The sequence below is a fragment of the Oculina patagonica genome, chromosome 4, assembly GCF_052425735.1.
Source record: "Oculina patagonica isolate OP01 chromosome 4, crgOcupat, whole genome shotgun sequence".
Taxonomy (NCBI): Eukaryota; Metazoa; Cnidaria; class Anthozoa; order Scleractinia; family Oculinidae; genus Oculina; species Oculina patagonica.
The window spans coordinates 4434928-4460813 of NC_135761.1; the positions used below are offsets into that span (position 1 = coordinate 4434928).

The window sequence follows — 25886 nt, forward strand, 5'->3', positions numbered from 1 at the left end:
TCCTTTTTTTTTTTTTGATTTGTATCTTAAGTTTAGCTAGTTTCGTAATATTTTGTATTTCGGACTTTATTTCGTTGTATGTTATGTCGCTCGCTCGTGTATTCGCTTCGGTTGTTTAGTGTTGTTATTATTGTACTTTATTTTAGTTTTACGGCTCCTGTTAGTTGCCAGTAAAGACTTCCAGACAGATCAGCTATAACTACTTTGGTTCGTTTAATCTATGACGGTAGTTACACACATTTCTCGAGCACATCTCGCGTTACATCAGGATTGCACTGAAGTTTACTGTCTCTATCATATCAAAGCAGTGCAGGATATTTCAGATACATCTTTAAAAATTATGCATTGTCTTATAAAGTCGGGTAAACTCCTAATCAGGATACTTTATGCGCGTAAATATCGAAGATAAACCAGTCTTTTCAGGGTCAATTTTAGGCTTGCTCCAAGTCGCTCGTTTACTTCGCAGGAGATCGCCGGATCACGCGCTAACACGCACGGACAAACAGATTCCGCGAACATTTCACCGCGCGGTTTTATATTATTATTTTGTAAGCGATCTATTCAAATAACTCTATTGACACAAAGAAAAAAAGGAGCGTATTGGAGCAAGTCTAGGTCGATTTAGACGATACAACTTGGTGGCATGCAACAATTTTTGCGATGGCTATTAGCTTTATGAAAACATCGGACAAAACTTTCATCATATCGTCTGACGCTATGATTGTCGCAAGGTTTTAAAACATATTTCAAAATCCTACGATATTTTTCGTGTCGTGCACGATAATCGCAAGTTGTAAGTTTGATTTACACAAAACAATTCATGTCGTATACTTGTCGTTAGCTTGTAGCATGCAACAATGTTGTACCGTCTTAATCGGCCCTTAGGTAGCCAATGAAATTACTGGAGATGGAGCCCTCCATCCACTGGCAAGGACACCCCTGTGATGAACGATGCCTTGGGGGAGCACAGGAAAGAAACCACGTGACCAAACTCGCGACCTTCCCCGTGTCGACTCAAACTCTATGTCGTTTTGCAGGAATTCTCATTTTACGCTCGAGTCGGACTTTTCTTGGCTCGATTTTTTGAACAAAGCCATAGACCACAACAGGGACAAACTTACAGGTCTTCTACAAGAACAAGGAGAGACCAATACATGATGCCAGCTAAGTGATTTCAATTAAAAAAAAATCCAATTCTAAAGAATGTAGCATTTTAAGATGCGTTGTCCCTCTTAGGCTCGCTTTATTTCAGGCCCAAGATTTGGAACATTTTGGAGTAAATTCGGCTTAAGCTACAAGCACAATAAAGAAGGGCTTATTACTGCAACTTAAATGACTTTTGTTCGCCTCTCAACTTTAAAAATGGACAGTTTGTTCTCTCCTTTGTGGGATTTCACAAAAGTCGAAAATTTGTGAGTGCGTTTAGACGACATCTTGACAATGGCTAACTCATTTAACAAATCATATCAATGAGTTAATTAACGTGTACCAGGAGCGTTTTTTTTTATTTCGAATTGTGAGTTTCCTCGGCGTAAACGCACAGAAAGTCCAAAAGAACGTTACAGCGTCCTCGTTTTACGGCGTGGTACAAGTTTATACACGGTATCGTTTAAATTCATTGTCATTCACTATATGGATATTTAAAATTTTGATTATTATTAATCGCCGTAGCCAATTTGGAAAGTTGAGATTTGAGCCACTTGTTGGAAATCTATTTTGTTCCGACAGAATGCTATCGTTCATAAAACAGCTTTCTAAATTCGCTACGGCGATTTACTCAACGTTTAAATATAAGTTGAAGGATAAAATACGAAGGATAAAATACGGTGCAACAAAGGAAAGGAACAATTGGTGTAGACATGCGCATTGATCAAGAGTGGGGTTGAAATGCTTGTTCATCCCACATGGTAGGAAACGAAATCTTTCACACGAGTTCTATCCGGGCGACACTGAGTTAGCTTTGCGCAGTGGCATTACCATAGCCAGTGAGGTTCATCCGAAGCGCGGTTATTGCTGATTGAAAACTTTTCCCAATACCCCGCAAGACGACTTGAAATATAGTCGGCTTTGCAATTTTTGACGGCCTGTACAAGGCCCTACTAAAACTAGAAAAGAATAACACTGGTATGGTTTTTGAGTCTGCAATAGGGTGAGGTTTGTGCACTCAGATCAGCATTTAGGTACAATTCTTGGATGAAACTATTTTATCATTGTTATACCTCATCTCTTGAGAAGTCCGATTCAGTTAACATCGGCAGTTTTAAGCCCTTCTCAATGTTTACCCAAAACCGAAGCAGCACCTGAGTAGGGATTGGTCAGAAATCGGGCAGGGAAAATCGCAAATTCAGGTCTTATGGTCTGACCGTGGGTGGAGTACCCCTTCCCCCACGGAAGTGAACAAGTCGCCACCATAGGCTTATCCAATTCAATCGGTCCATAAAGTCAAACGACACAATTTTATCCGAATTCGACTTTCTTGTGAATCATAGTTTCCGTTCGTTGACTTTAACTGCGTGCTGTTACCGCTGCTGTGGCCGTTGTAAGCCTGGTCTTCAGGCAGCTCACTAGCCGGTAAGGAACGGAGGAGGCTAGGGCAGGGGTGGAAACAGCTTCGCCTCATGCCCCTTACAATGCGCCGCAGTGACAAAGAGAGATTGGTAACCCGGATTGGTAGTCACTTTGAACAGAACAAACCATGCAAGTGCAATTAAAATGCATTTATTTAACGTTGAGGAACAAATCAAAAACAGAAATAAGCATGAGCAGCATAAACATTTACGAAGGTAATTTTTATAATCAAGCAATATAGCCGTTTAATAAACTACGCGTGATGTTAGAGAACACGAAAAGCAATATCAATTGATTTCAATTTTTCGAGTGTTCATGCCAACATTGCGCCTCTAAACAAAAACAATGCGTGATTTATTACTCTTACATTGTATTTATATAATGAGTACATTTCCGTGTGGTTTATAGTCTATTACCTGTAAAGTTCAGCAAATAGCTTTTTACCAATCAGCGCGAGTATTATTTTCAGTTATTGTATAATAATGAATTAACAACAGCATTCGGCTACTGATTCAAAACTAATCCACATGGATCATAAAAGTCTTCCTGTTATGTTCTCACTGGGTTAACTAGAAAGTATCATACAATTTACAGTTTTCGTTAATCAAACAATTTTTAGAAAAATACTAAAAGACATATTAAAAGCGGATTTAGTTAAAATGTATTTACACTGGGTACAGTTGACAGTTAACAGAAAGCTGCTTCAAGGATTTAGTACTTTAATAGGAAACTACCCCGGCTGTTTCTTACAAAAGTGACATAAAGTAACTACTAGAATACGTTTTAAACACGTTATCATTTAACCTATTTTCAAACAGAAATATAAAAATCAGTTCGTTCAGAAATCCGCTGGTCTTATCTTCATTTCGGTTCTCTTCAGAGATTCGTACTGTCCCTTCCAGTGAAACCAGATCACACCATCACCTTCAAAAGAGGGGCGATGATAAGGGCCATTAAGGTTTGAATCGTGACACTGTTTGTACCACCAGGCTCCGTGATACGTACGGGCACAGTTGTCACTGGGCGAGCCGTCATTATCTTCATCTCGTGTTGTAAATGGTTGACCACGATGTTTGGAGAGAGAGTCACCGCCAGTTCCTAGGGAAAGAGCAACCATTAATTAGCAGTAGCGAAAAGGTTCTCATGGTAAAACAATTCACTGGGAACATTATGGATGCTGGCTGGCGAAAACGGCTATAAAATAATTGCTAGCTGGCTCTGAAGAGCGGATATTTTTTTCCCACGGTAGTTAAAAATTAATTGAAAATGCCTTTGCGCATGCCCATTTATCATCTAGGCCACTAGTGAATGGATTTTGATAATAACCTTCGTTGGGTACTTCTGACTCTCTGTAATTTAGACCATTCTTTTGTGTTTGAGATGTTGTCACGGTATGCCTGCTGTATTTAGCACAATCCAGCGTTCACCAGTGAAATTTAGATACTTGCAATGTCAATATCAGATGTATGGCCAAAGGCAACAGTGACAGAATACACTTTTTTCTGCTCGATAAGAGCTGTTTTGCACAATAAACGTTTTAAGCAATGTTGGAATTGGTCTGTAATTGGGGTCTGAGCCACCCTAAGCCAATGATAACCGAAGAAGGTTCTGTTATCTTTGTACGAAATTTTCTTGAAAGTTACTTCTCGTTCGTATTCCACTTTCAGAAGTGCACTGCTTTCATTATGCAAAATGAAGAAAAAATGCATACCTGAGTAACTGCCGAGTTTCAGTTGGTACTTTTCATTCTCACTCATAACAGCAGACTTGTCGTACTCGGCATAACGAGTATTCCCTGCGAAGTCTTCCAAATCCACACGGAGCCTCATGGTATCATATGTGGTAAATAGGTGAATTTTGTCATTCCCGAGCCAATACTCGCCACTTAGATCGCCGAAGCCATTTTTGTAGTCGATCCAGTTAAGGTAGAAATCTACCGACCCGTCCAGTCTCTTCTGTAACACTGGTCACCCGCCACCGGCTGTTGTTTGGTCACAAAACACATCAAAGGCAGACAAATTGTCAGGTTTGATTGTGTACACACCGTCTCTTCTTTCACCAGATTTGTAAATCTCAGCACAATTCTTGTATAAAGCTGCAGGAGAAAATAAACGATCCTGAAATATAGCGCGTCAGTGAACAGCGCTTTTCGCGCGCTCTGAAACAAAATCGCTTGTTGTTAAAAATTTTCCATAAATAAAATGAGGCAGATTCACCTCTTTGGGTTATCAGGTATACCTAATAAGAAGGGGGGGGGGGGGGGTGGGGACTGAACTTACTTACTGGATCGGTTAGTAAAGTTGGGTCTTGACAACAACAAAAACAACAACAATCAACAATCACTGAACTCTTGCACTTACATGAAAAAGATTAATACAAAGAGGAAGGAATCACGTTTCACGAAAATAAAGCATTTCACAATTCACGGAAAATGTAATAGGCTTTTTACGATTCGCGAAAAAGGATCTTCTGTAAATTGTGACATTTGGAAACATTACGTCCAAAGTACTGCCTCGTATGACATCTTCACCATTTGTGCGCTCCTTGTTCTGCGCGCAACAAAAAGAAAACCACGTCTAGTCCAGCAGATAAGTGGAATAATTGTGCCTTTTATGATAAAAGAATGAAACTTGGCACACATGTTTAACATACCAAACTGAACATTTTTGGATATAGGGCCATCTCAGATTGGTCACGTGACCAATATGGCGGCTGTTACTTAAATAGGGCGTTGCCAACTCTTACGTTTGACAAGTAAATACAAAAACTTCAATGAACTTCATTAATTTTTTTAGCCTAGACCTTGTTTACACCATGCCTATAACTTATATTGACAAAAGCTACCTATTCACTATTTTTTGTTGCCTTGACAACATTCTTGTTGCCATGACAACGTCATTTTTACATTTTAGCCACCATATTGGTCATTATATACTAATTTGTGCATTTTTCGTTATGATTTAAGCAGAATACCGTTAAACAACCAAAACGTATTGTAATGATATATCACACTTGATAGCAAATATCACAAACAATCGCACGCTTAACCGTCAGGACTACAGGGGGGGGGGGGGGTAGGGTGGATGCAACCCTTTGTGTTTTTTATAATTTTGAAATCGCGATCTATTCTATGATGCTGAAACTTTCAGTAGCTGTTCATTCATCCCATGCAGAAATTTTGATATGTTAACTGTCTGTCCATAATTTTTTGACGTTGCCATGGCAACATCACAATTACGAGCGGTTCTGGCTCATTTTTTTATTTCCCCATTTTTTTTGTACAATTTGTTCAATTGTACATTACACAAGCTTTCTGGCTTGATTTTGTATCAATTTCCATTATTTTCTGGCTTTCAAAGGAAATAGTGAATTCCAAGATGGCGGCTCAAATGACTTTATATTAACAAATATTATGTAATCTTATAGGGTATGCTAAGGGCTTTCTACTCAATTCAAAAAACTTCGCTGTGCATTAAAAGAACGAAAACATTAGGGTGTCCATCCCCCCTTGTGCGTACGAGGGATAAATCTTGTTTTCATGTTAAATTTGTTTAAACTGACTGTTTGTTGATAAAACCCGGATCCGTACCGCAATTTATGTTACTATTAAATTTAAAAGGGTCAAAGTCTCTGGCAAAGTTGAACATGTTAAACAGATTTTCGTTCTTTTCTATTGCATCAAATATCTCATATAATTTGAAGTGCAGAATTGGCAAGAGACTGAGAAAAACCGGTTCCTTCCTTATGCCACCCCATTCACTCTAAAAGCAAACATCACTTTGCCCAACAATAAACGGCCTGGTATGCTACCCGCTTAGTGTGTTCTATGAGAGCTGCATTTTTCAGGGGAATGCATTCTATTCATCTGCCTTTCTATGCAAAGAGCTGCTTCTGGGCCTGGTTGACACATTCCAAGCTTCTGGTGCAGAGGAAAAACAGTATCGCAAATCACTATAAAAATGTTTAATATAATTTTCTACGGTGAACTGCTTGTCTCTGTCAATGGAAGCTGCTACTAGATGCAAGGAAAGAAAATATGTCTACTTTTTCATCAATAGGCAGAATGTTTTTCAGTTTCAATGAATTTAAAAGGTATTCATATCTTTTAACTCCCTACTACCCTCTCTTGGCTCTTGTTTCAGCTTTTAAGCTGTCTAGGAGGTACTCATCCCAAGCAAAATCGATACGGCCTGCATTCAGCATCTGGGATGCAGTGAAACACTTGTGATGCATAATCAAAAAACGTTTTTGCATAACCTGGTCGTAGCACGTTTTCAATAGCAGAGCCGTAAAGGATAGTGTCTTGTACACGAAAATAGGGGTATTTTCTTGGGAAGAGATCAAATTGACTAGATACGACTTTGTGCCCAAGAAGATTGTTCTTCTTAAAGATCTGAAATGGGCTTTGTTTGATTAACAAGCATACTCTCTGAAATAGGTATCAATATACCCTTCTCCAATTTCTTCAATTTGACGCATCATGTCACGACGCCTCGTTCAAATGCGTTTTGCACGTGTTTTGCCTTCTCATAAATGCCGTAAATATTCTCAGTTGATGCCTGGAACTCTCCAATAACTCTGGATATCTCCAGAACCATCTGGTACACTTACACACACCGTCTATCTTCACTTCGAGTCCTCGCACCTTCGTCATTCGAAGAACAGCATTCCACACAATCACCTACTGCACTTTCGTCGTCTCTGCTCCGATGATGACGAATTCAATGCGAGGGCTCATGAAATGTGCAGTTATTTCGAACGACGTGGCTACCCATCGACGAACCTCCAAAGGCAACTTTGCAAAGTCCAGAGCAAGAACATACTGGAGATTATCTACAGCTCAAGAGCTGCCAATGACCCAACCGAGAGAGAGGGCTGGTACAACTGTATAAACTACTCTTTCAGGTCCAGGTGTATGTTCGACTCGATACAGGGTTGGGTGCCATGCGTCTTGGATCTTGTTTCTTCCTTTTGGGTGACTGAGAAGGTACAAAAACTGTCCTTCCTCAACTGGTGGGTCAACGCTTTCATGTTCTTGTCGTTTGCAGCTTTCCTGGCGTCTGCTTGGTGTGTGAGTTGCTCCCCTACTTTAACATCTTGAGGGATGAACCCGAGACTGTGCGGATCTTTCCTTCTGCCCAACTCGTGGCAACATTCGAAGCTCCTTGGTGCACACTACTATGAGATGCAATACCGAAACTCAAGCCATTACTACTCCCTGCAATCATCCTCGTTGTCGCACCTGTAAACATGTAATTCCATCTGTTAACATTTCAACTGCCAGTCCAGTAACCTGATCTACTGCATCCCTTGTCGTCGTTGCTCCGCCCTTTTCCTCGGTGAAACCGGACCTACCCTAAGAGAATGCTTTGGCGAACACCTTACAAGTATAGAGAAGAGAGTACCCAGTTTTCCCATGGTGGAGCACTTTAACAAGGAACATCATTCGATCGCTGACATCCGTAAAATACTGACGGCAAACTGATCCTGATGGCTAAAGCGGTCAAAATTAATAAAGTGGATAAAAAACCTAAAATATCTTGAAAAGACTTTGCCCTTTTGGTCTGCAATACAAATCTTCCTCAAGGGCTGGGCGGTTTGTTGCTGTGATATTGCAGATTTTTATTATACAGACATCTGAATCAGACTTTGCACCAGGAACAACATCGGCTGGAATCGAAGCGACAGGGAACTGTGCGATCCATAGAAGAAGGGCTATTGTCAGAAACTTCTGGTTTCTTTTTTTTTTTTTTTTAAAAAAACTTAGTTTTGGCACTTACATACCATCTGTTATAGCTGTTGTGGTCCAAAGCAAAGAACCAAGGAAAATCTAAGTCAGGGCATCTACATATATACAGCTCTCTCAAAGCCTCACAAAGAACATCACTGCCAATTCCTGTCACAGGATAGGAAACCAGAAGTTGCATTGTGGATAAAATTCAGCCCTGCTAGAACACCAATCTTACAGTGACAGCAGGAGCTGGTTATGTAGGCTTTCTGTCGAACAAAATACATGCCGCTTATTGTGATCTAGTAGTTGTAGCAACATTGGCGTGAACTCCTGCACCTGTTCCTCCCACTGGCATTTAGAAGATTTTTAAAAATTTAAGATGGCTCTAAAACCGCCCTGAGGATTTTTTTAAAACTTTTTTAACATGCTGATAATTATTTAATAATAAATAAGGTGGTCACCAAATTCGTTTTTTGAGTTATAAGGTGAAAATTAAGTGTCTTTTAACATGGTATACCGTTACTATGGTAACTAGTGACGTCACCTGTTTGATATAGTTTATTTTAGCAGCAGCAACTGAAGAACAGTTGAAGTACTGACTCATGAAAGTACGAAAGCTGGCAACTGTCGTTAGATTCCTTAAAATAAGGGATATTTCTTAAATGACGGTTGCCATGGCAACCGATATATTATTTTACGTGTCAGAAAAACTCATCATGATGTTTGGACTATGTATAAAGCAAGAATTTTCTCAAGTTTTACATCCTTTATGAAATACACAGCACAGATGATAACTAGCCCCGCCCTTGATGACGTCACTAAAAATCTTGGGTCACGTGACAAATCTGCGATGGCCCTATAGCTAAAAATGTTTCCCAGGATGTGTTCTAACTTTGTGCCAAATTTCATGCTTTTATCATGAAAGGCACAATTTGGCCAAATTTTGCACTTATCTGCTGGACTAGTCCCACTGAAGACTGGGTAAAGATCGAAAATTATAGGACATAATTGAAATCACAGTTCAAGACGATAAATCATTTGTTTCTCAATTCACGGAAAATTCTTTTGGAAAAAGCTAAGTATACAATACTCAATCATACTGCAAACAGTTTACAATAATTAGTTGCAACTTGCTCAGTGGACTATTACCTGATCGAAAATTATAGGACATAATTAAAATCACAGTTCAAGACGATAAATCATTTGTTTCTCAATTCACGGAAAATTCTTTTGGAAAAAGCTAAGTATACAATACTCAATCATACTGCAGACAGTTTACAATAATTAGTTGCAACTTGCTCAGTGGACTATTACCTGATCGAAAATTATAGGACATAATTAAAATCACAGTTCAAGACGATAAATCATTTGTTTCTCAATTCACGGAAAATTCTTTTGGAAAAAGCTAAGTATACAATACTCAATCATACTGCAGACAGTTTACAATAATTAGTTGCAACTTGCTCAGTGGACTATTACCTGAACACGAACTTCCATTGCCGTAAAATCCTTCCTTACACGTGCAGTTGTGTCCGCCAACTGTGTTGGTGCAGTTCGCGTTCACGTCACAGTCGTGGTTGCGTGTAATGCATTCATCGATATCTGGATAACAAACGATTAAAAAAATTGAACCTTTGAAATTAAGGGAATTCTAAAATACAGACACGCTCCTTTAAAAGAAAAAAATCCAGGAAACAAACAAACCAAGAAACAATTAACAACAATGACAACAACAACAAAACAGAATCTATACAAAAAACAATGCAGAACTGACATCAGTGGAGACTAACCTTCTAAGTTCATGTCACAATAAACCAAAACTGCCGTTCCATTCTGAGTTGGATCCAGCCAGTACTTGCTGCTAATGGTGTCTTTGCCTTCGCTTGCCTTTATTTCCTTACACGACTGCGCTGGTAGCTCCGGAATGGAACCTAGAGGGGCTTTGATAAGGAAAAAAAATATTAAAAAGAGTAGACTTTCGTTTATATCGGTTGATTGATTGTTCCTTACACGACTGCGCTGGTAGCTCCGGAATATCGCGAATGGAACCTAGAGGGGCTTTGATAAGGAAAAAAAAAATATTAAAAAGAGTAGACTTTCGTTTATATCGGTTGATTGTTGGTGTGGGGAAAGCTTCGAGTCAACTGTCGTGTCCATACAAGAAACCTAGAGCGAGCAATCTAATTGTTTTCGCATACCGTATTTATTCGATTAAGCGCCCAACCTCGAATAAGCGCCCACCTCGAATAAGCGCCCACCCTGAAAGTAGGAAAAGTTAATAAGCGCCCAGCCTCGAATAAGCGCCCACCCTCCACCCCACAAAAAACTGAAGTGCACAAGAGGAGTATTGATTATTGAGAAATTGACTATGTACCACTAAGAAGACTTCCCCCATGACCGAGTTTTCTTAGTATTTTACAGAGACTTTCAATGAACAGTTAAAATTCTGCTTTGGTACATCTTCACGTTTTGTTATTATTTATTGTTTTGTTACAAAAATAAACTTACTGCTCAAATCGTTAACATTTAATAAGCGCCCAGTCTCGAATTAGCGCCCACCTCGACGAATAAGCGCCCACTCTCAAGGTCCAAAAATTAAATAAGCGCCCAGGGTGCTTAATCGAATAAATACGGTAATATAACCCAATGGTTGTTCTATACAACATAAAATATCCGTGATAAAACTGATTTATTGGCAAAAGCAATTGCTGTAATTATTAATTTATCGACATCATAGTATTTGTTCGGGAAATAAGTATATAATGCATTAATGACTCATTACATACCCCGGTCGCTCAAGCGTCTTTTGTAAAACCATGTAGGGGCTGAGCGTAAATTCTCTGGTCTTGCCTCTTTAGTTCTGTTATTCAGTTCGCATGACTTTTCCCCGGCAGCGTAATTATAACTTTGACAGGTGATTTCTCTTTCACAGCTGATATCACACTCGTGAAGGGCTGTTACGGAAATTTTTTTAAAGACAAATCCTTGTAGAGCCATCCCACTTACGCTCCTTTCTTCTCAGCATTGATTACCAGCAGATACGCAGTCCATGAGCTGGAAGCCAACAAGGAAGAAACATGGAACCGTCCACAGCATTTTCCCGATCTTTTGTAACTGTATGGAGAGAGTAACGAACTAATCTCTTGCTTACGAAATGACATCATCAGCAGTAATTGGAATTATAGGGATACAATGCATTGGAATTAACGGGATTCTTCGGGATACGGGATATTAAGGCTAAAAATTAATGGTATATGGGATACTCAGACCGTCCCCCTCCCCTCCTCCCCAGCAATGGGGCCTCAGTAACGGAAATATAAAACTATATGCTGATCATTTTTCAGTAATGAAAAATGGGAATCACCGAGTTCGTTTTGAGTTATAAGCACTTAAAGCTAAAAAGTAAGGGTGTTTTAACCGGTTATGTTGTTATTATGGTTACCAGTGACGACAAGAAAATAACCAAAATTTGTTTACCAATGTCTAGGCATTTGTTTGATAACTATGTTTGTAGCAGTAACTGATAAATATTTCTGGCACTGACCCATCAAGGTTTAAGAGCTGGAAAGTGCTGGAAGCTGTTGTCAGCCTCCTTTTAAGTACCATTCAATTAGTAACATTAACCAAAACAAAATGAATGAAGTTCATTTGATGATCTATTATTGTTGGGAACGGGAAAAGGGATGTGTAGTAGATTAATTGAAGCTATGTTAATGTGTCGCCTATTGAGCAAGCGAGCAAATCGACCATTACGTAAACATAAGTAAACACTACATATTGTCCGATAGATGACTCAGCAAGCCTGATATTTTGCTGTGTCTTTTTGGCTGATTTTAAGTGCGGTGCCCTCAGGCCTCCGTTTTCTTCATCACTCACAAGAGAAGATTGTTTTACTTTATCCTCTCCTTTCCAAATAAAATTAAATAAAATCTTCAGTATTTGTTTCTTTGGTTATGTCCTTGTGAATACATACTAAACCAGCTCTGTACATAAAAATTGGAACCACAAACGTTTTGACATTTTGCCTCCAATTCTAAAAGTGAAGCTTCTCGCTAATAGATTTAAGAGTCTCTTCGAAGTTTAGCTTTTCCAAAGGACTTAATTACACATTAAGTAAATTCCTAATATTTTAATCACCTTCTTAACGGTTATATTATAGAGAAAAAGCCTGATATTTCTATTGATTTCTTAATTCTTCGCCTTCTTTGTATTCACAGACAAAAAAGATCGAAATAAATTTAGTAAACTCGAAAAACAATAAACAATAATCCACTCTTTCCCTGTCGAAGTGATTTCAAGTAACATAACGAGTTGAAAAACTTATTCGAGGAGAAAAATTAAGAAAATTGAGCTACAAACAAAACGATCACCGGTAATTAAGTCTTTCTCTGCACGTTTGGAAAAGTGAAATAATTAGATAAGAAAGTCCATTCCATGCTGAAAACTAAAAGAAATGAGCGCAAAACACATCCAGCAAACACATCAAGTCTTTCGCTGTCGTGATATTGTAAGGAAAACTTAATGATGCGGAACGAAAACTCTATTGACCAAAAATTAAATTGCAAGACAACACGAGACGCGGCTTCCACACGTTTGGTAATTTTCCCGCTTCTTGTCCCAGATGTTTTAGTGCGATTGGTTGCTTGTGAGGCTAGCGCGAAAATGTAACGCCCAATTCGTGCGCCAGAACACGCATTGACATATCGAGAGAAAAACGAGAGGAAGAAAGAGCCGTGTCATGCAGTCTAAAACCTGATCGTCTTTATCTACAGCGAAATATCAAGGTACAAAGTCCATTCGAAGAGGAAGACTTAAAGGGTTGCAACAAAAATAATTGCATTTCTTACTCCTGACTTTTAGTTTTAAAATAAACAATAACCGAAAAACCTCCATTTCGCCTACCTTTTTGAAAAATCTATCTCTTGAATTCTATTTTTTTTTTTTTAAATAGGGCCCCTTTCGAGTTCTCACTACAGTTCTGTGGATTGAATGGCAGACAAAAACCTTAGGAAATAAGAAATATTCATGATCAAAGCTAAAACTTGTACCCAAAATTAGGCGCGTTGGCTTAAGTTTTGTTTCTCATATGATGGCTTTTTTTCTGCATTCAAAAAGGATATTCGCATGTATTTTGACATTTTATAAAACAGTTTTAAATGATGCGTGAAAGTCAGACTCTTGTTTATCTTGTCAGCTTGTTGAAAAAGTTCACAGATATAACAAAATATCCTTTAAAGAACATCTTACCTTCTTGGGGAAAACTTGCCTTTCCTTTCGTTCGTAGCGTTATTAATGACCGCTCCCTAATCCGGAAAAATGAATTTATAAGAGAAAACAAAAGATGCAGACGAACGTTTACACTTGTATGGTTGAGGAGGACTGGAACAAGCCAGTAAAAAGCGTCCACGCAGTTAATAGCGAACTCGACTAAAACACTCCAATTTTTCGCCAGTACAGCTGTTTCACTTTCGACAGGGAAAGCTCGAACTACAGCACGCTTTGCTTCGAAAATTATTAATGAGATATTTAGTGATGGTGCAATATTTATATAGCATTGTCGATTGCCATGTTCATTAATTAGTGTTTATATGTTCAATTTTTCTCCACTAAGTATCTACTTTTTTTTCAAGTAAAAAAAGCTTAGTCGGCCGAATTCATTTCTCCATTTGGTATAACTATACAAGATAACTTCCGATAGTCCCGGCTACAGGTTTGAAACCAAAAGAGACACAATTAGTCGGACAAGATGACAACCAATTAAACAAAGAAGTTTGGTTCAGTTTTAATAGAGAGCTCCAAATGACCTGGCCACCCGTAACTCAATTATTCATTTTCATAGCATGCTGAGTCATCTGTAATTTTATAGTTTTATTCAAGCTGGAAAACGAAAAACAACAGACTTTGTGATGAGTGAGGGCTCACTTTCGATTTGAAAGATTATACATGCCGTTATTCAAGCTTGGAAAACGAAAAACAACAGACTTTGAATTGTGATAAGTGAGGGGTCACGTACTTGCGATTTGAACTGGATTATACGTGCCGTTATTCACTCTCGACTTCATAAATTAATACAATGGCAAATTTTTCTCACTGCGTAAATTAAACGCTGCGGTTTTGCCAATGTCATCTATGAAAAAGAGAAAAAAAAGCATTGTCTATTGCCAAGTCCATTATCGTGTTTATATTGTCAATGTTTCTCCGCTACAAAGTATTTACTCCTGTTTTCCAAGTAAAAATAGCTTAGTCGGCTGAATTCATTTCTCAATTTGGTATAACTATACCAGATTACTTCCGATTGTCCCCACTACAGGCTTAAGAGAATCAAAGATCTCTTCGAGATATCGACTTTTTTTGCATGAAGTTAGTATGAGTAGAAGGTTTATGCTGGGCATTGTTGTTCGAATATATCATGGAAGAATTCAAACGTCGTTCAGTTCAAGCATTTTTTTTATTTTCGCGGAGGAAATGCTGTATTTGTCAGTCGCGACGGCTGGGTGCTTTGCGACTCATATACTTTGGCTTGGTTAAAAAGGCGGAGGGAAGGCTCAGGGAAGGCTCATGTTTCCGTTGAGCGAGAAAAATAACGCCTGATCGCAGGTTAGGTTACGCACGACAGAGTTACCTTTTGTCTCGTCACGCAATCTTATCCCCACATTGAGAAGTAAATTTTCGTTTGAATATTACCAAAAGCCGCTTCTCCTCGCGTTATTCTTTACCTTACGGCTACACATGCCATTTCTAACGACTACATTTCCAGTAAAACCGTTGCTGTTTATTTTTCTAATGGCGATGCATTAACTTCTGAACAGAAGAAACGTTTAGCGTTTACTGCTTCCACTGAAAGTAATTTCACAACAGGCTTCAAAAACACTTGTAAATATCACTTAACACATTTAATGATGTTGCAATTAGCGAAGCGCACTAATGACGTCACAGAATTTGACCCCGGTGTGAGTCAGACAAAATTCGGACAAAAAAACCGCTCTCTGTAAGAACAATGTATGGTTGGCGGGCACTTCGGAGGCATATTTAGCGATTGTTTCACAAAACCCAGGCACAAAACCATGGCCAGATTGGCTCGGAATTCGAGAGAAAGCCTTACCTGTGCAACGTAGAAAGCTTAAACCGTGGTTTGAAACAAAAGGTTTGTCAAACAGAGCGATTATTCAATAAATGTGTAAAATGTTTTACTCTCAGTTATTGAATGGATTATAAAGGCCCGATTTGCTGCCGGGATTTGCTGAAAGAAAACATTTATTTTTATGAGAAATGCAAAACGTTTACACTGTTCTTAGTGGCACATTTTGCAACACAACAGAGCTAACCTCAGATTTATGCCACCACAAAATTACACAAAGAAACGCTCGTCCGATCGGTCTCCTTGCCTGACCCGAATATTTAAAGAGGTCAATTTCGTTACACAATTGTCGTGTATTTAATATAGACTGATCGAGCTCGGCAGCTGTAGCTGCAGTCTCTAATAAAAGTAATGGGGATAAATTTAAATTATTAAAATCAAACCCTGCCGTCAATTCCATTAGAAAGGCGTTTGAATAGCATAATATTTTCGCCCTCTATCTATCATGTGTCGAAATGAGATCGGATGGCCGGCGATCAGTGCCGTCAAATTCGGGAAGAATTCTGAATTTCTTGCAACCGACGATCTTTCCGGGGCCTAAATAAAGCGAACATACAAGTGATATCCTTCGCAATTATATAATTCGATAGTAATTCGCTATCCGCTAAATTTCTCGGCAGCCTGAATAATTTTGCAGTGGGAATCAAGGTGTCATTGCCTGATCTTCGACTAATAAATTCAATTTTGGGCCATTTTTTGGATACCTTCAATCTGTTTTTCACTTACTAAAGCAAAAATGTTTGGAATCTATCATTTTTCGAGCCTTTCGAGAATCTCGGCCTCAAATTGTGCCTTTCTCGCCCTTTTTTTGTCAAGAATGCGTCCCCTCCATACAAAGCCTTTGCCGAAACTAAAATTGTTGTCCGACTCACGCGGGGGGTATCATGCGGCGAAATCTATTTTTAGTAATAGTGCGCTTCGCTAGATGATGTTGCAATTCTAAATTGTGCAACTCAGCAGAAATAATCAATTGTCACGAAATGAGTTCGCTTTGGTTAACTATTAGCAACGTTTTAGTGTGTGAAAGACTTGTACGAGTACAAATTTGCGTTGTTAATCGTTTTAGGTTAAATTAATATTAGCGCCTAAAGACTTGTACCATGACAAATTGCGTTCTTAATCGTTTTAAACTTCGCTGCCTTCGAGCGCTGAACCCCTTACATTCTTAATTGGTTATATGACGTAAGATTTGGGCTAGTCACGTTTTTGATTGTTATATAACGTTTGTAAATTTGACAAGTCACGTTTTTTCTACAAGAACGGAAGTGCTGAAGCACAACTATAGAGTGACACTTTACAAGTCACGCGCTTTGATCACCCACAGCGGAAAGTATTCCCTTGAGAAATTTTAACAGTCCCTTGAGAGTTAACAAGAATGCGATCCCTTCCGGTTCAGATTTTACCCAACGTAAACGCTATTCTCCTACTTTTTGCTTGTAAACAAGCAAAAAAAGTCGAAAAAAGAGAGACGGTTAGGAGTCTAGTTCAAGACTTAGTGCATGTATTCATCTGTGCTTGCTCTGTGCGATTAGCAGTAAACAGTAGAACAAGTTGACAACAAATTCAACAAAAAAGTTTGCTTTAGTTATAATAGAGAGCCCCAAATAACCTGGCCACTCGTAACTCAATTCTTCATTTTTCATGGCATCTGTAAATTTTATAATTTTATTCAAGCTGGAAAAACGAAAACGAACAGACTTTGTGATAAGTGAGGGGTCACGTACTTGCAATTTGAAAGTTTATCAGAGCCGCTATTCACTCTCGACTTCTGATTACTAACGAATTATTTTTCTCAGTCGTAAAACGTTGTTTTGCGAGTCTTAGATGAAGATAGCTTTAAAATGGCCAGCCGTTCATATTGCGCAACTGTTGGTGAGAATCGTGCATTTTACTATGATATCTTTGCCATGTTGTGGTTTTTATTGTTTATTTAAAAGAACTTGACCAAAAAGAGAGATAACCGAGAAAATAGTTGCGAACCACCGTAATTGGCAAACCCCCTCTTTTAACGAAAAACAAACAAATAATCAAAAGAAGAACTGCAGTTGACACATGGCATTCTTGACCAGTCAACAAACTTGCACGGCTGATGTAGGATATTTCTCCAGTTGTGTTTAATTCTTTTCATTACAAACACAGCAAAATAAACCAAAGGAAAGGGAAAATGTTAAAATCTGATTTCCGTATTTCCAGTTCTGATACTTGACAAGTTTTGCGCGTTCAACATTCGCACAGTGAGCAACAGATCAGAGGAAGAAACACAGTGAGAGCCTCCGTTTGGCGAGAAAAGAGAGATAACAAGGTGGCAGTGCAGATCCAACATCTACTGAATTCAGATGTCCAGTCTGTCAGAGAATTTGCTCTTCCTGAATCGGACTGCATAGTCTCAGGCGAACTCATGCAAACTATTATAAAATTGCTGCCAGGTGGACATCCTACTCGATATTCGAGATATTGCCAATAAGAACGATCTGTAAAGATAAAAGCAAACTTACACAATTCCTAAAGATAGAAATAACATTCGGGAAAACAGAAGCACCCTGTTCGTTTTCTCCTTTCATTTTATACTCATCTTCTGCTTATTAAAAGCGACAGATCGCCGTCTGTACGTAAGTTACATCGTAAAAGATCTTTGGCCATGTTTACCTTCTTCCCCCCCCCCCCCCATAACCTACGTCATAAACTTCAACGAGAACCGCTGACACACGAGTTCTAAGCCGCCGTATCATAGCCAAATATTGGGCTAAATCTCGCCAGAAAATCCTCGTTTTCTGTGCAAAAAATGTCGTTTGAGAGGGGAAAAAAGTACGGAATATTGTTTTATGATGTATTGTTGTTCAAATTAAGCAATAAAAAGTTACGTGATTTTTGGCTTCAGTTCTCCTTTAGGAAAAAAGAAAACTGCAGTATATTTCTGGCTTGCGTATTGTTTTTGACAAGCTAGCTGCATGATGGTCCGGCCCGTGGACTGTTTAATTCCGATAATTATAACAAACGGACTTGTATCATGTTGGATTGCAAAGAGTGCAACTTAAAAGTAATTATAACTGAAAAATAAATCGTCAATTTTTTTTCTCACTCAGTGTTATTAAGCGAAATGAAAGAGCACGACAGAAAGGACAAAGGGGAAAACCTAACGCAGATGTCTTTGCAGGCGAAATTGAAATGAAAATTCCATCAAAAATGGAAAAATTCCTCTCTTGAGAAGTCCGATTCCGTTAACATCGGGAGTTTTAAGCCCTTCTCAATGTTTACCCAAAACCAAAGCATTTCCTGGGTAGGGTGTGGTCTGAAATATGGCGGGGTACATCGCCATCATAGGCTTCTCTCATTCAGTCGGCCCTTAAAGTCAAACGGTACAATTTTAACTGAATTTAACTTCAATAAGAATCATATTTTCCGTTTATTAACTTTAACTGCGTGTCGTTACTGCTACTGCGGCTGGTGTAAGTCTGGCCCCGATTGTTCAAAGAATGGACGAAGCTATCCAACGGATAAATCACTATCCAGTGAATAGCGTAGTATGTTTTGTCAACACTTATCACTGGATAGTGATTTATGCTGTGAATATTGTTATCTACTCTTTAAAACAACCGGGCATTGGCCATCAAGCAGCTCACTAGTTTGCGAGGGGATTGAAGTAGGGACGGGAACAGCTCCCACCCCATGCATTAGCCTGAGTATCGCTTCTACCCTTTATCCCTTTCCCTTCAGAAAAGCCTGATACTCAAGCTACCCATGCATTTGAAAAGTGTGCAGCAAAGAAGTGCGCGCAACTAGGGAAACTGGTAAGCACTTTGAACAAAACCACTGTTAAATCACTGTAAGTGCAATTACAATGCATTTATTCAACGTTGAAGGACAAACCAAAAGCATAAATAAACATACACAGTATAAACATTCACCAGGGTGTTTATAATTAATCAATACAATGGCTCAATAAACTACGCGTGATGTTAGAGAACACGGCAGGAAACAGCTGGTGATTACAGGTTTTTGAGTGTTCATCCAACATTGCGCCGATGAACGATACAAATGAATTATATATATAAATTAAACAGCAAATAGCTTTTTACTAATCAGTGCGAGTATCATTTTCAGTTATTGTATAATAATGAATTAACAACAGCATTCGGCTACTGATTCAAAATTAATCCACATGGATTAATGATATGGAGTATGATATAATACACTGTACTCGTTAATCAAACATTTCTCAGAAAGATGCTGAATGTCATACTAAAAGTAGATTTAGTTGACTACAGTCGAAGCTCTCGCAAGCGGACACCCTCGGGACGTGAAAATAGTGTCCGTAACTGGAGCTGGCCGCTTACGAGAATGGTTCTCGCAAGAGACCACTAGAGGTGTAGGGGTTAGATGGCCGCCTACGGGCGTTTTTCTAGCTAACAATAACCGGGCGGACCCCGGGCGGACGTGGATGACGCCAAAACAAACACTAAAATATGGTACTGTTATTACTGTAAAATCATTGTTACGAACGGCAATGTGAAGTTGATTGATAAAAACAAGATGCAGAAGTTTTTGATAGGATTTTCTTTGGGGTGTCCGCTTACTGGAGCGTAAAAACAAAGAAAAAGTCTAATTCGTAATCTGTGAAAGTGTCCGCGGCCGCTTACGGGAATGTCCGCTTACGAGAATGTAAAAATACAGAGTTTGTATGGGAGTAAAAACGGGGTTTCAAATAAGGCGGCCGTAAGTAGAGCTGTCCGCTTACGAGAGTGTCCGTTAAGAGAGCTTCGACTGTATGATTCTGATTAAATCGTATATACACTGGGTACATTTGATGGTCATTTGATTTTTTTTAAGCCGGAAAATTACTTCAAGAATGTAATTACTTATCAAATTAACCCGTTTTCTACAAAAACAGACGTTGTTCTATCAGTAACGTGACGTAACTACTAGAATTCTTTTTAAACTCGGTGTGTATTGAACAATTTTCAAATGGAAACATAAAACTGAATATGTTCGTTCAAAAATCCGCTGGTCTTATTTTCATCTCGGTCCTCTTCAAGGAGTATTCGTGTCCCTTCCAGTGTTCCCAGTTCACACCAATACCGAAGGGGGAGGGATTGCTGTGATTATAGAATCCATTCAGGTTGGAGAGGTGACAGCTGTTGTACCACCAGGCTCCGTGATACTGCATGGCACAGTTGTCTCCCCTGTTATCGTTGTCCTGATCTCGCGTGCTAAATGGTTGATCACGATGATAAGAGAGAGAGTCCCCAGCAGTTCCTGAAACATTAAATCAAGAAATGACCAACCATGTTTTATTAGCCTGTGAACAGCCGTCCGCTCTCCTCAGGATTTTTCTTGAGTAAAGTGGGCGGCTGTACACAGGCTAGAGTACCATTTACATGCACTATAGAAAATATTCTTACTCTAAAACAATCTACTTTTCATAATTTAGACCATTCTGTTTGATATGTTGCCCTGTATTTAGCACAATCGTACATAAACATCATCAGCAAACGAGTTTACATATTGCCATTGTCAATATCAGATGCATGGCTAAAAGTAATAGTGACAGAACACACCTTTCATTTACATATTTTTATGACTTATATCTTATAACTTAAAGCTGCACGAAAAAGGCTGTTTTCAGCGTCTCAAGCAATGTTAGAAATGATTTTTGCATTGGGTTCCAAACCATCTCAAACCAATTGTAACCTAAGAGGGTTCTGTTCCCTATGAATGGATTTTTTTGGAAGTTGTTTTCCTTTCGTATATATTCCACTTTTAGAAGTGCCCTGCTTTCACTGTGCTGAAATGTAGAAATAAATCATACCTGAATATTTGCCGAGGATCAGCTTGTAATTCTCATTCTCACTCATAACAGCAAACTTGTTGTACTCGGCATAACGGGTATTTCCTTCGAAGTCTTCCAAATCCACACGCAGACTCATGTTATCAGCTGAAGTCAGGCGGTTGATTTTGTCATTTCCCAACCAAAACTCGCCACTTAGATTGCCGAATCCATGTTTGTAGTCGCTCCAGTTAAGGTAAAAATCTACCGATCCGTCCAGTCTCTTTTGGAACACTGTCCACCCCCCTCTGGCTGTTGTTTGGTCACAAAACACATCAAAGGCAGACAAATTGTCAGGTTTGATTGTGTACACACCGTCTCTTGTTTCACCAGATTTGTAGATGTCAGCGCAGTTCTTCAAAGCTGCCGGAAAAAATAAACGATCGTGAGATGGATAGCGCGTCAGTGAACAGCGTTTTTCGCGCCAGTTATTTTCGCTTCTTGAACCTCTCCAAAATCGTTTCAAGAGCGAAGAGAGTTATTGCATGGCGGTGGCCGTGAGACGAAAGTAGTTCCTCTTGTAAAGTTGAATATAGACACTGAACAGCCAGGCCAGCTACTGGTTTTTTTCAGGCTAAAATGCAATTGTTTAAATTACTTACACAGTGCGAGGATCACTTCATTCATTTCATCATTTATCCGCAGTTCGCATATATGTCTTTCATATATTCACTGTGTCATCTACTGCATCTTTGCAGTCAATGCCATCGGACGACCCGCTACGTTCTCGCAGACTCTCCAGAAGGTTATTTTCTAAATGAGTTTAGTATACAATACTCAAACATACTGCAGACAGTTTACAATAATTAGTTACAACTTGCTCAGTGGACTATTCAATTCTTTTAAATTTTTTTTTTTTTCAATTTACCTGAACACGAACTTCCATTTCCATAAAATCCTTCCTTGCAAGTACAGTTATGTCCACCAACAGTGTTAGTGCAGTTCGCGTTCACGTCACAGTCGTGGTTGCCGGTAATGCATTCATCGATATCTGGAAAGCAAAAGATTAAAAAAAAAAACATTTTTCAACCTTTGAAATAAAGGGAATTCTACAATATATATACAGATCCCCTGGTTATCAATAAAAAAATCCAGAAGTCAGTTTGAAACAAACAAACAAACAAACTAACCAAACACAATTAACAACAATAACAACAACAACAAAACAGAATGTATACAAAAACAATGCAGAACTGACATCATTGGAGACTAACCTTCCAAGTTCATGTCACAATAAACCAAAACTGCCGTTCCAGTCCCAGTTGGATCCAGCCAGTACTTGCTGCTAATGGTGTCTTTTTCTTCGCTTGCCTTTATTTCCTGACATGACTGCGCTGGTAGCTCAGGAATGGAACCTAGAGGAGCTTTAATAAGAAAAAAGAGAAATATATTTAACAATTAACAGTTGTTTCTATCGGCTGATACCTTATTAATCGGGCGTGGCCGATTTATAGTTTACCCTTTGGTCGTCCTAGAGCATAGTCTCCTGGCGCGGCCAAAAAGACGGGGATAGCTTGGGGTTGCTACAAAACCGCTACGGGTGACGCATACCGCAATGGTTTTCATTTTAGTTTTGACAGGAAATCGTTGCAGGCACACTTGGTCGACTTTTGGGTTAATGTGTAATCAGGTTGTGTTTTTTTGCTTCGGCGGAAGGACAGAGAAAAAAGCTTACGGGGAAAAGTACAGTATGGGGCCCAGTTCTCGGCCACTTTTGACGTAAACTTGTATTTCTTACCTCAGAAGAACCGCAGGAACTTGAAATTTCTCCCAGAGCTAGCTACATTATTCAGCTTTTTGGTGTAAAGCTATCGACCGGTCAAAAATTAATTTGCCCGAGCAATAATAAAAATAAAAGCTCCATTTGTGGGCCCAGTTCTCGGCCACCTTGGCCCAGTTCTCGGCCACTAAAAAGCTTGTGCGTAATTATCTGTAAAAAAAATGCTCAATTAATTCTCACAGTCATAAAATCACTCTGTAAACCTATTTATGTTATATCGATCCCAAATTATTTTTATGAGGCTTTGTTTTACTTTAGAAAAAAAGGATTTTAACGCGCCTAGTTGCCTATGTGCAGGTTCTAGCAACGCATTGTGTGACCCGTGCATTTAGATGGTTTATTTTGCAGTGAAAAGGTCTTGAAAGATTTAGGTGTTGTAGAAATAATAGACAAGACAAGAGTCAGCTCAAAACTTAGAGATAAGATTGAACTTTATTTTTAAAACATTTATTTCTTTCATTCTGGCAGCAGCAGATGAAATTATATTAAAAACCAAGCGCTAAGCTGTGATAGCGAGCAGGGTGGCCGAGAACTGGCAAATACGCAAACGTCGCAAGAAAAACTTTCGAAGTAAATTAAGACCAAAAAATACAACGGTTCAACGAAAAGTTAACTAAAGCAGAAAGCTGAATTATTCTACGTTTCACATGCCAAAAATTAGCTCGTATGGTGGGGGCTTTTGGATAAAATACGAATTTAACTACATCCATGAATTTTAAGGAGCCGTAAACAAACAAATTTTTCGGGAATGCAAATTCACCTACCTCCGCGTAAACTCGACGTGTGAGCTTTCTATATCGAATTGAACGATCAAACTCAAGATACTTAAAGCACATGAATCAGTCTATCGTTTGAAGGAAATACCTTTTTCTTTTAATTCAACTGGAGTGTGAAAAAACGCGTTAAACACAAAGTGGCCGAGAACTGGACCCGGCCGAGAACTGGGCCCCATACTGTACTGATATTCACCATTGTGAAATTGCACTTACTTTGACAAGTTAAAGTTATTTTTGTAAATGAAAAAGGTAACGTCATTGATGTCACGCAGTGTTTTTTTTAGCAAACTAGATGGTTTGCTGGTTTCTGACTATGAATGGGGGTGTGATCTTGCGGTATATGTTTTGAGCCTGACTCCGCCGTAAAACTTTTTTTTTATTTAGCAAGAACTGTGTCGATTTTCATTTCTGAACAATTGGTCGTCAAGTCGTTTGTCACAAAGAGTAAAATGTTTGTACAGCATGTTTTGGAATTATTTTAGATTTGGTTAGTAAGACGCTTCTGAAGACCTGAGCAAAACATTGGGAATGTACAGTATTAATAGGAACTTGAATGGAATTTTTCACAAGTTGGATAAAGGTATCAACTGAAAAAAATGGAATTCAAAATGAGAACTTGGATTTTGTTGTAATTAAATTTTATCGCGGATTGGATGCATAATATCACGGCTTTGAAAGTCTTCAAATAATTAGAAAGGTTCCTTTCTTCCTTTTGATCTTATTGTTATTTTCATGTATTGATTATTCGAAAGTGGTTTTCGTTGATACGAAAAAAAAAACGGGTTTTCACTGAATTGCTTGAAGTATTTTTAGACGTGATAATATTGGCTTAATCAAATTACATTGTGCACGAAATATTTGTTATTCTTTTGTCTTGAAACTTTGAGGAAATTGAAATTTTTGTTTGACAGTAGTGTATGAAAGGCATTTTATAGAACTGAATAAAAAATAAGAAACATTGATAAAGGTTATTTCAAAGATTTATTTTGCCTGATTTTGAAGGGTTTCAGGAGTTTTAAAGAGTGCTGGTAAACGGCTGTATGTTGTTTGTGATTACGGATCTTATTTAGTTTCGAACGCTCTAATTTTTGAAAGGTTAAAACAGGTTAAAACCGGGCGGTTTCATGAGTTTTTTGGGTAGAAAGGTACGGTGGTGGTCAAAAAAAAAATGTTTAGAAAGGAATGACTGTAGTAGCACGTAAGTCGGAGGTTTGCGTGAGTCACGGGGTATAGTATGCGTGAGCTGGATTTCCGGCGTCATAACGGCATGTTTTGTTAATCGGGCGTGGCCGATTTATAGTTTACCCTTTGGTCGTCCTAGACGATAGTCTCCTGTCGGCTAAAAATTACTGGGATAGCCTGGACCAATCGGTTTCATTTCAGTTTTGACAGTAAATCGTTGTAGGAATACTGGGTCGACTTTTGGGCTAATCTGCAATCTGGTTCTCTTCTTTGCTTCGGCGGGAGGACAGAGGAAAAAGCTTAAGGGGTAAAGTACTAATAATCACCATTGTGAAACTGTAGTTGCTTTGACAAGTTGAAGCTATTTTTGTAAATAAAAGGGGTAACGTCATTGATGTCACGCAATGTTTTTGTGGGAAACTTTTGAAACTAGACGCTTTGCAGGTTTCTACAAATAGCAGTGTGATCTGGCGGTACATTTTTTTGAGGCGGACTCCACTTTAAAACTATTTTTTATATATTTAGCAAGAAGTATGTCGATTTTCATTTCCGCACAGTTGGGCGTCAAAGTCGCCTGTCACAAAGATTAGAATGTTTGCACAACTTGGTTTGGATATATTTTAGATTTGACTAGTGACGTTAGTAAGACACTTCTCAAGACATCAGCAAAACATTGGCAGTGTACAGTATTGGTGTGAACTTGAATGAATTTTTTACGAGATCAGTAAAGCTATCGAATAAAAAGATGACTTGAAAATGAAAACTTCGAATAATTATAATTAAATACCAATTGAATTTTAGATGAGAAATTCCGGAAGTGACATCTGTGTTTAAAATAGGAATTTTTGTACAACTTAAAGTTCCGAAAAAAAGACCACATGTTTGGT

General features: G+C 38.7%; 2 protein-coding genes, 1 non-coding gene and 1 pseudogene across 6 annotated transcripts in view; 2 read left to right on the top strand and 2 right to left on the bottom strand.

Moving 5' to 3' along the window:
• Nucleotides 1-25886, top strand: part of LOC144651272 (cyclin-D1-binding protein 1 homolog) — a 130426-nt gene that overhangs the window by 22546 nt on the left and 81994 nt on the right. The gene's annotated exons all lie outside the window — the stretch shown is intronic.
• On the top strand, nt 1957-2094 carry LOC144652775 (U4 spliceosomal RNA). Its single transcript, XR_013570628.1, has one exon. It is a non-coding gene; the product is annotated as a U4 spliceosomal RNA (small nuclear RNA).
• LOC144651350 (ficolin-2-like) lies at nt 3399-11395 on the bottom strand (annotated as a pseudogene). Its single transcript, XR_013570299.1, has 5 exons — nt 11086-11395; nt 10090-10239; nt 9779-9901; nt 4280-4663; nt 3399-3666 (listed from the first exon to the last, which is right to left on the bottom strand). The product of XR_013570299.1 is annotated as a ficolin-2-like (transcript).
• LOC144651229 (uncharacterized) overlaps nt 19330-25886 on the bottom strand; it is a 56202-nt gene continuing 49645 nt past the window's right edge. The window contains exons 7-8 of one of the 3 annotated variants that reach the window (XM_078511149.1): nt 21244-21624; nt 19330-20690 (exon numbers count right to left, since the gene is read on the bottom strand). In XM_078511149.1, coding sequence (XP_078367275.1) covers nt 20428-20690; nt 21244-21624 — 644 coding nt within the window. In that variant the 3' untranslated portion in view covers nt 19330-20427. The remainder of the gene's footprint in view (nt 20691-21243; nt 21625-25886) is intronic. The other 2 variants (XR_013570274.1, XM_078511148.1) reach the window with 2 other exon arrangements.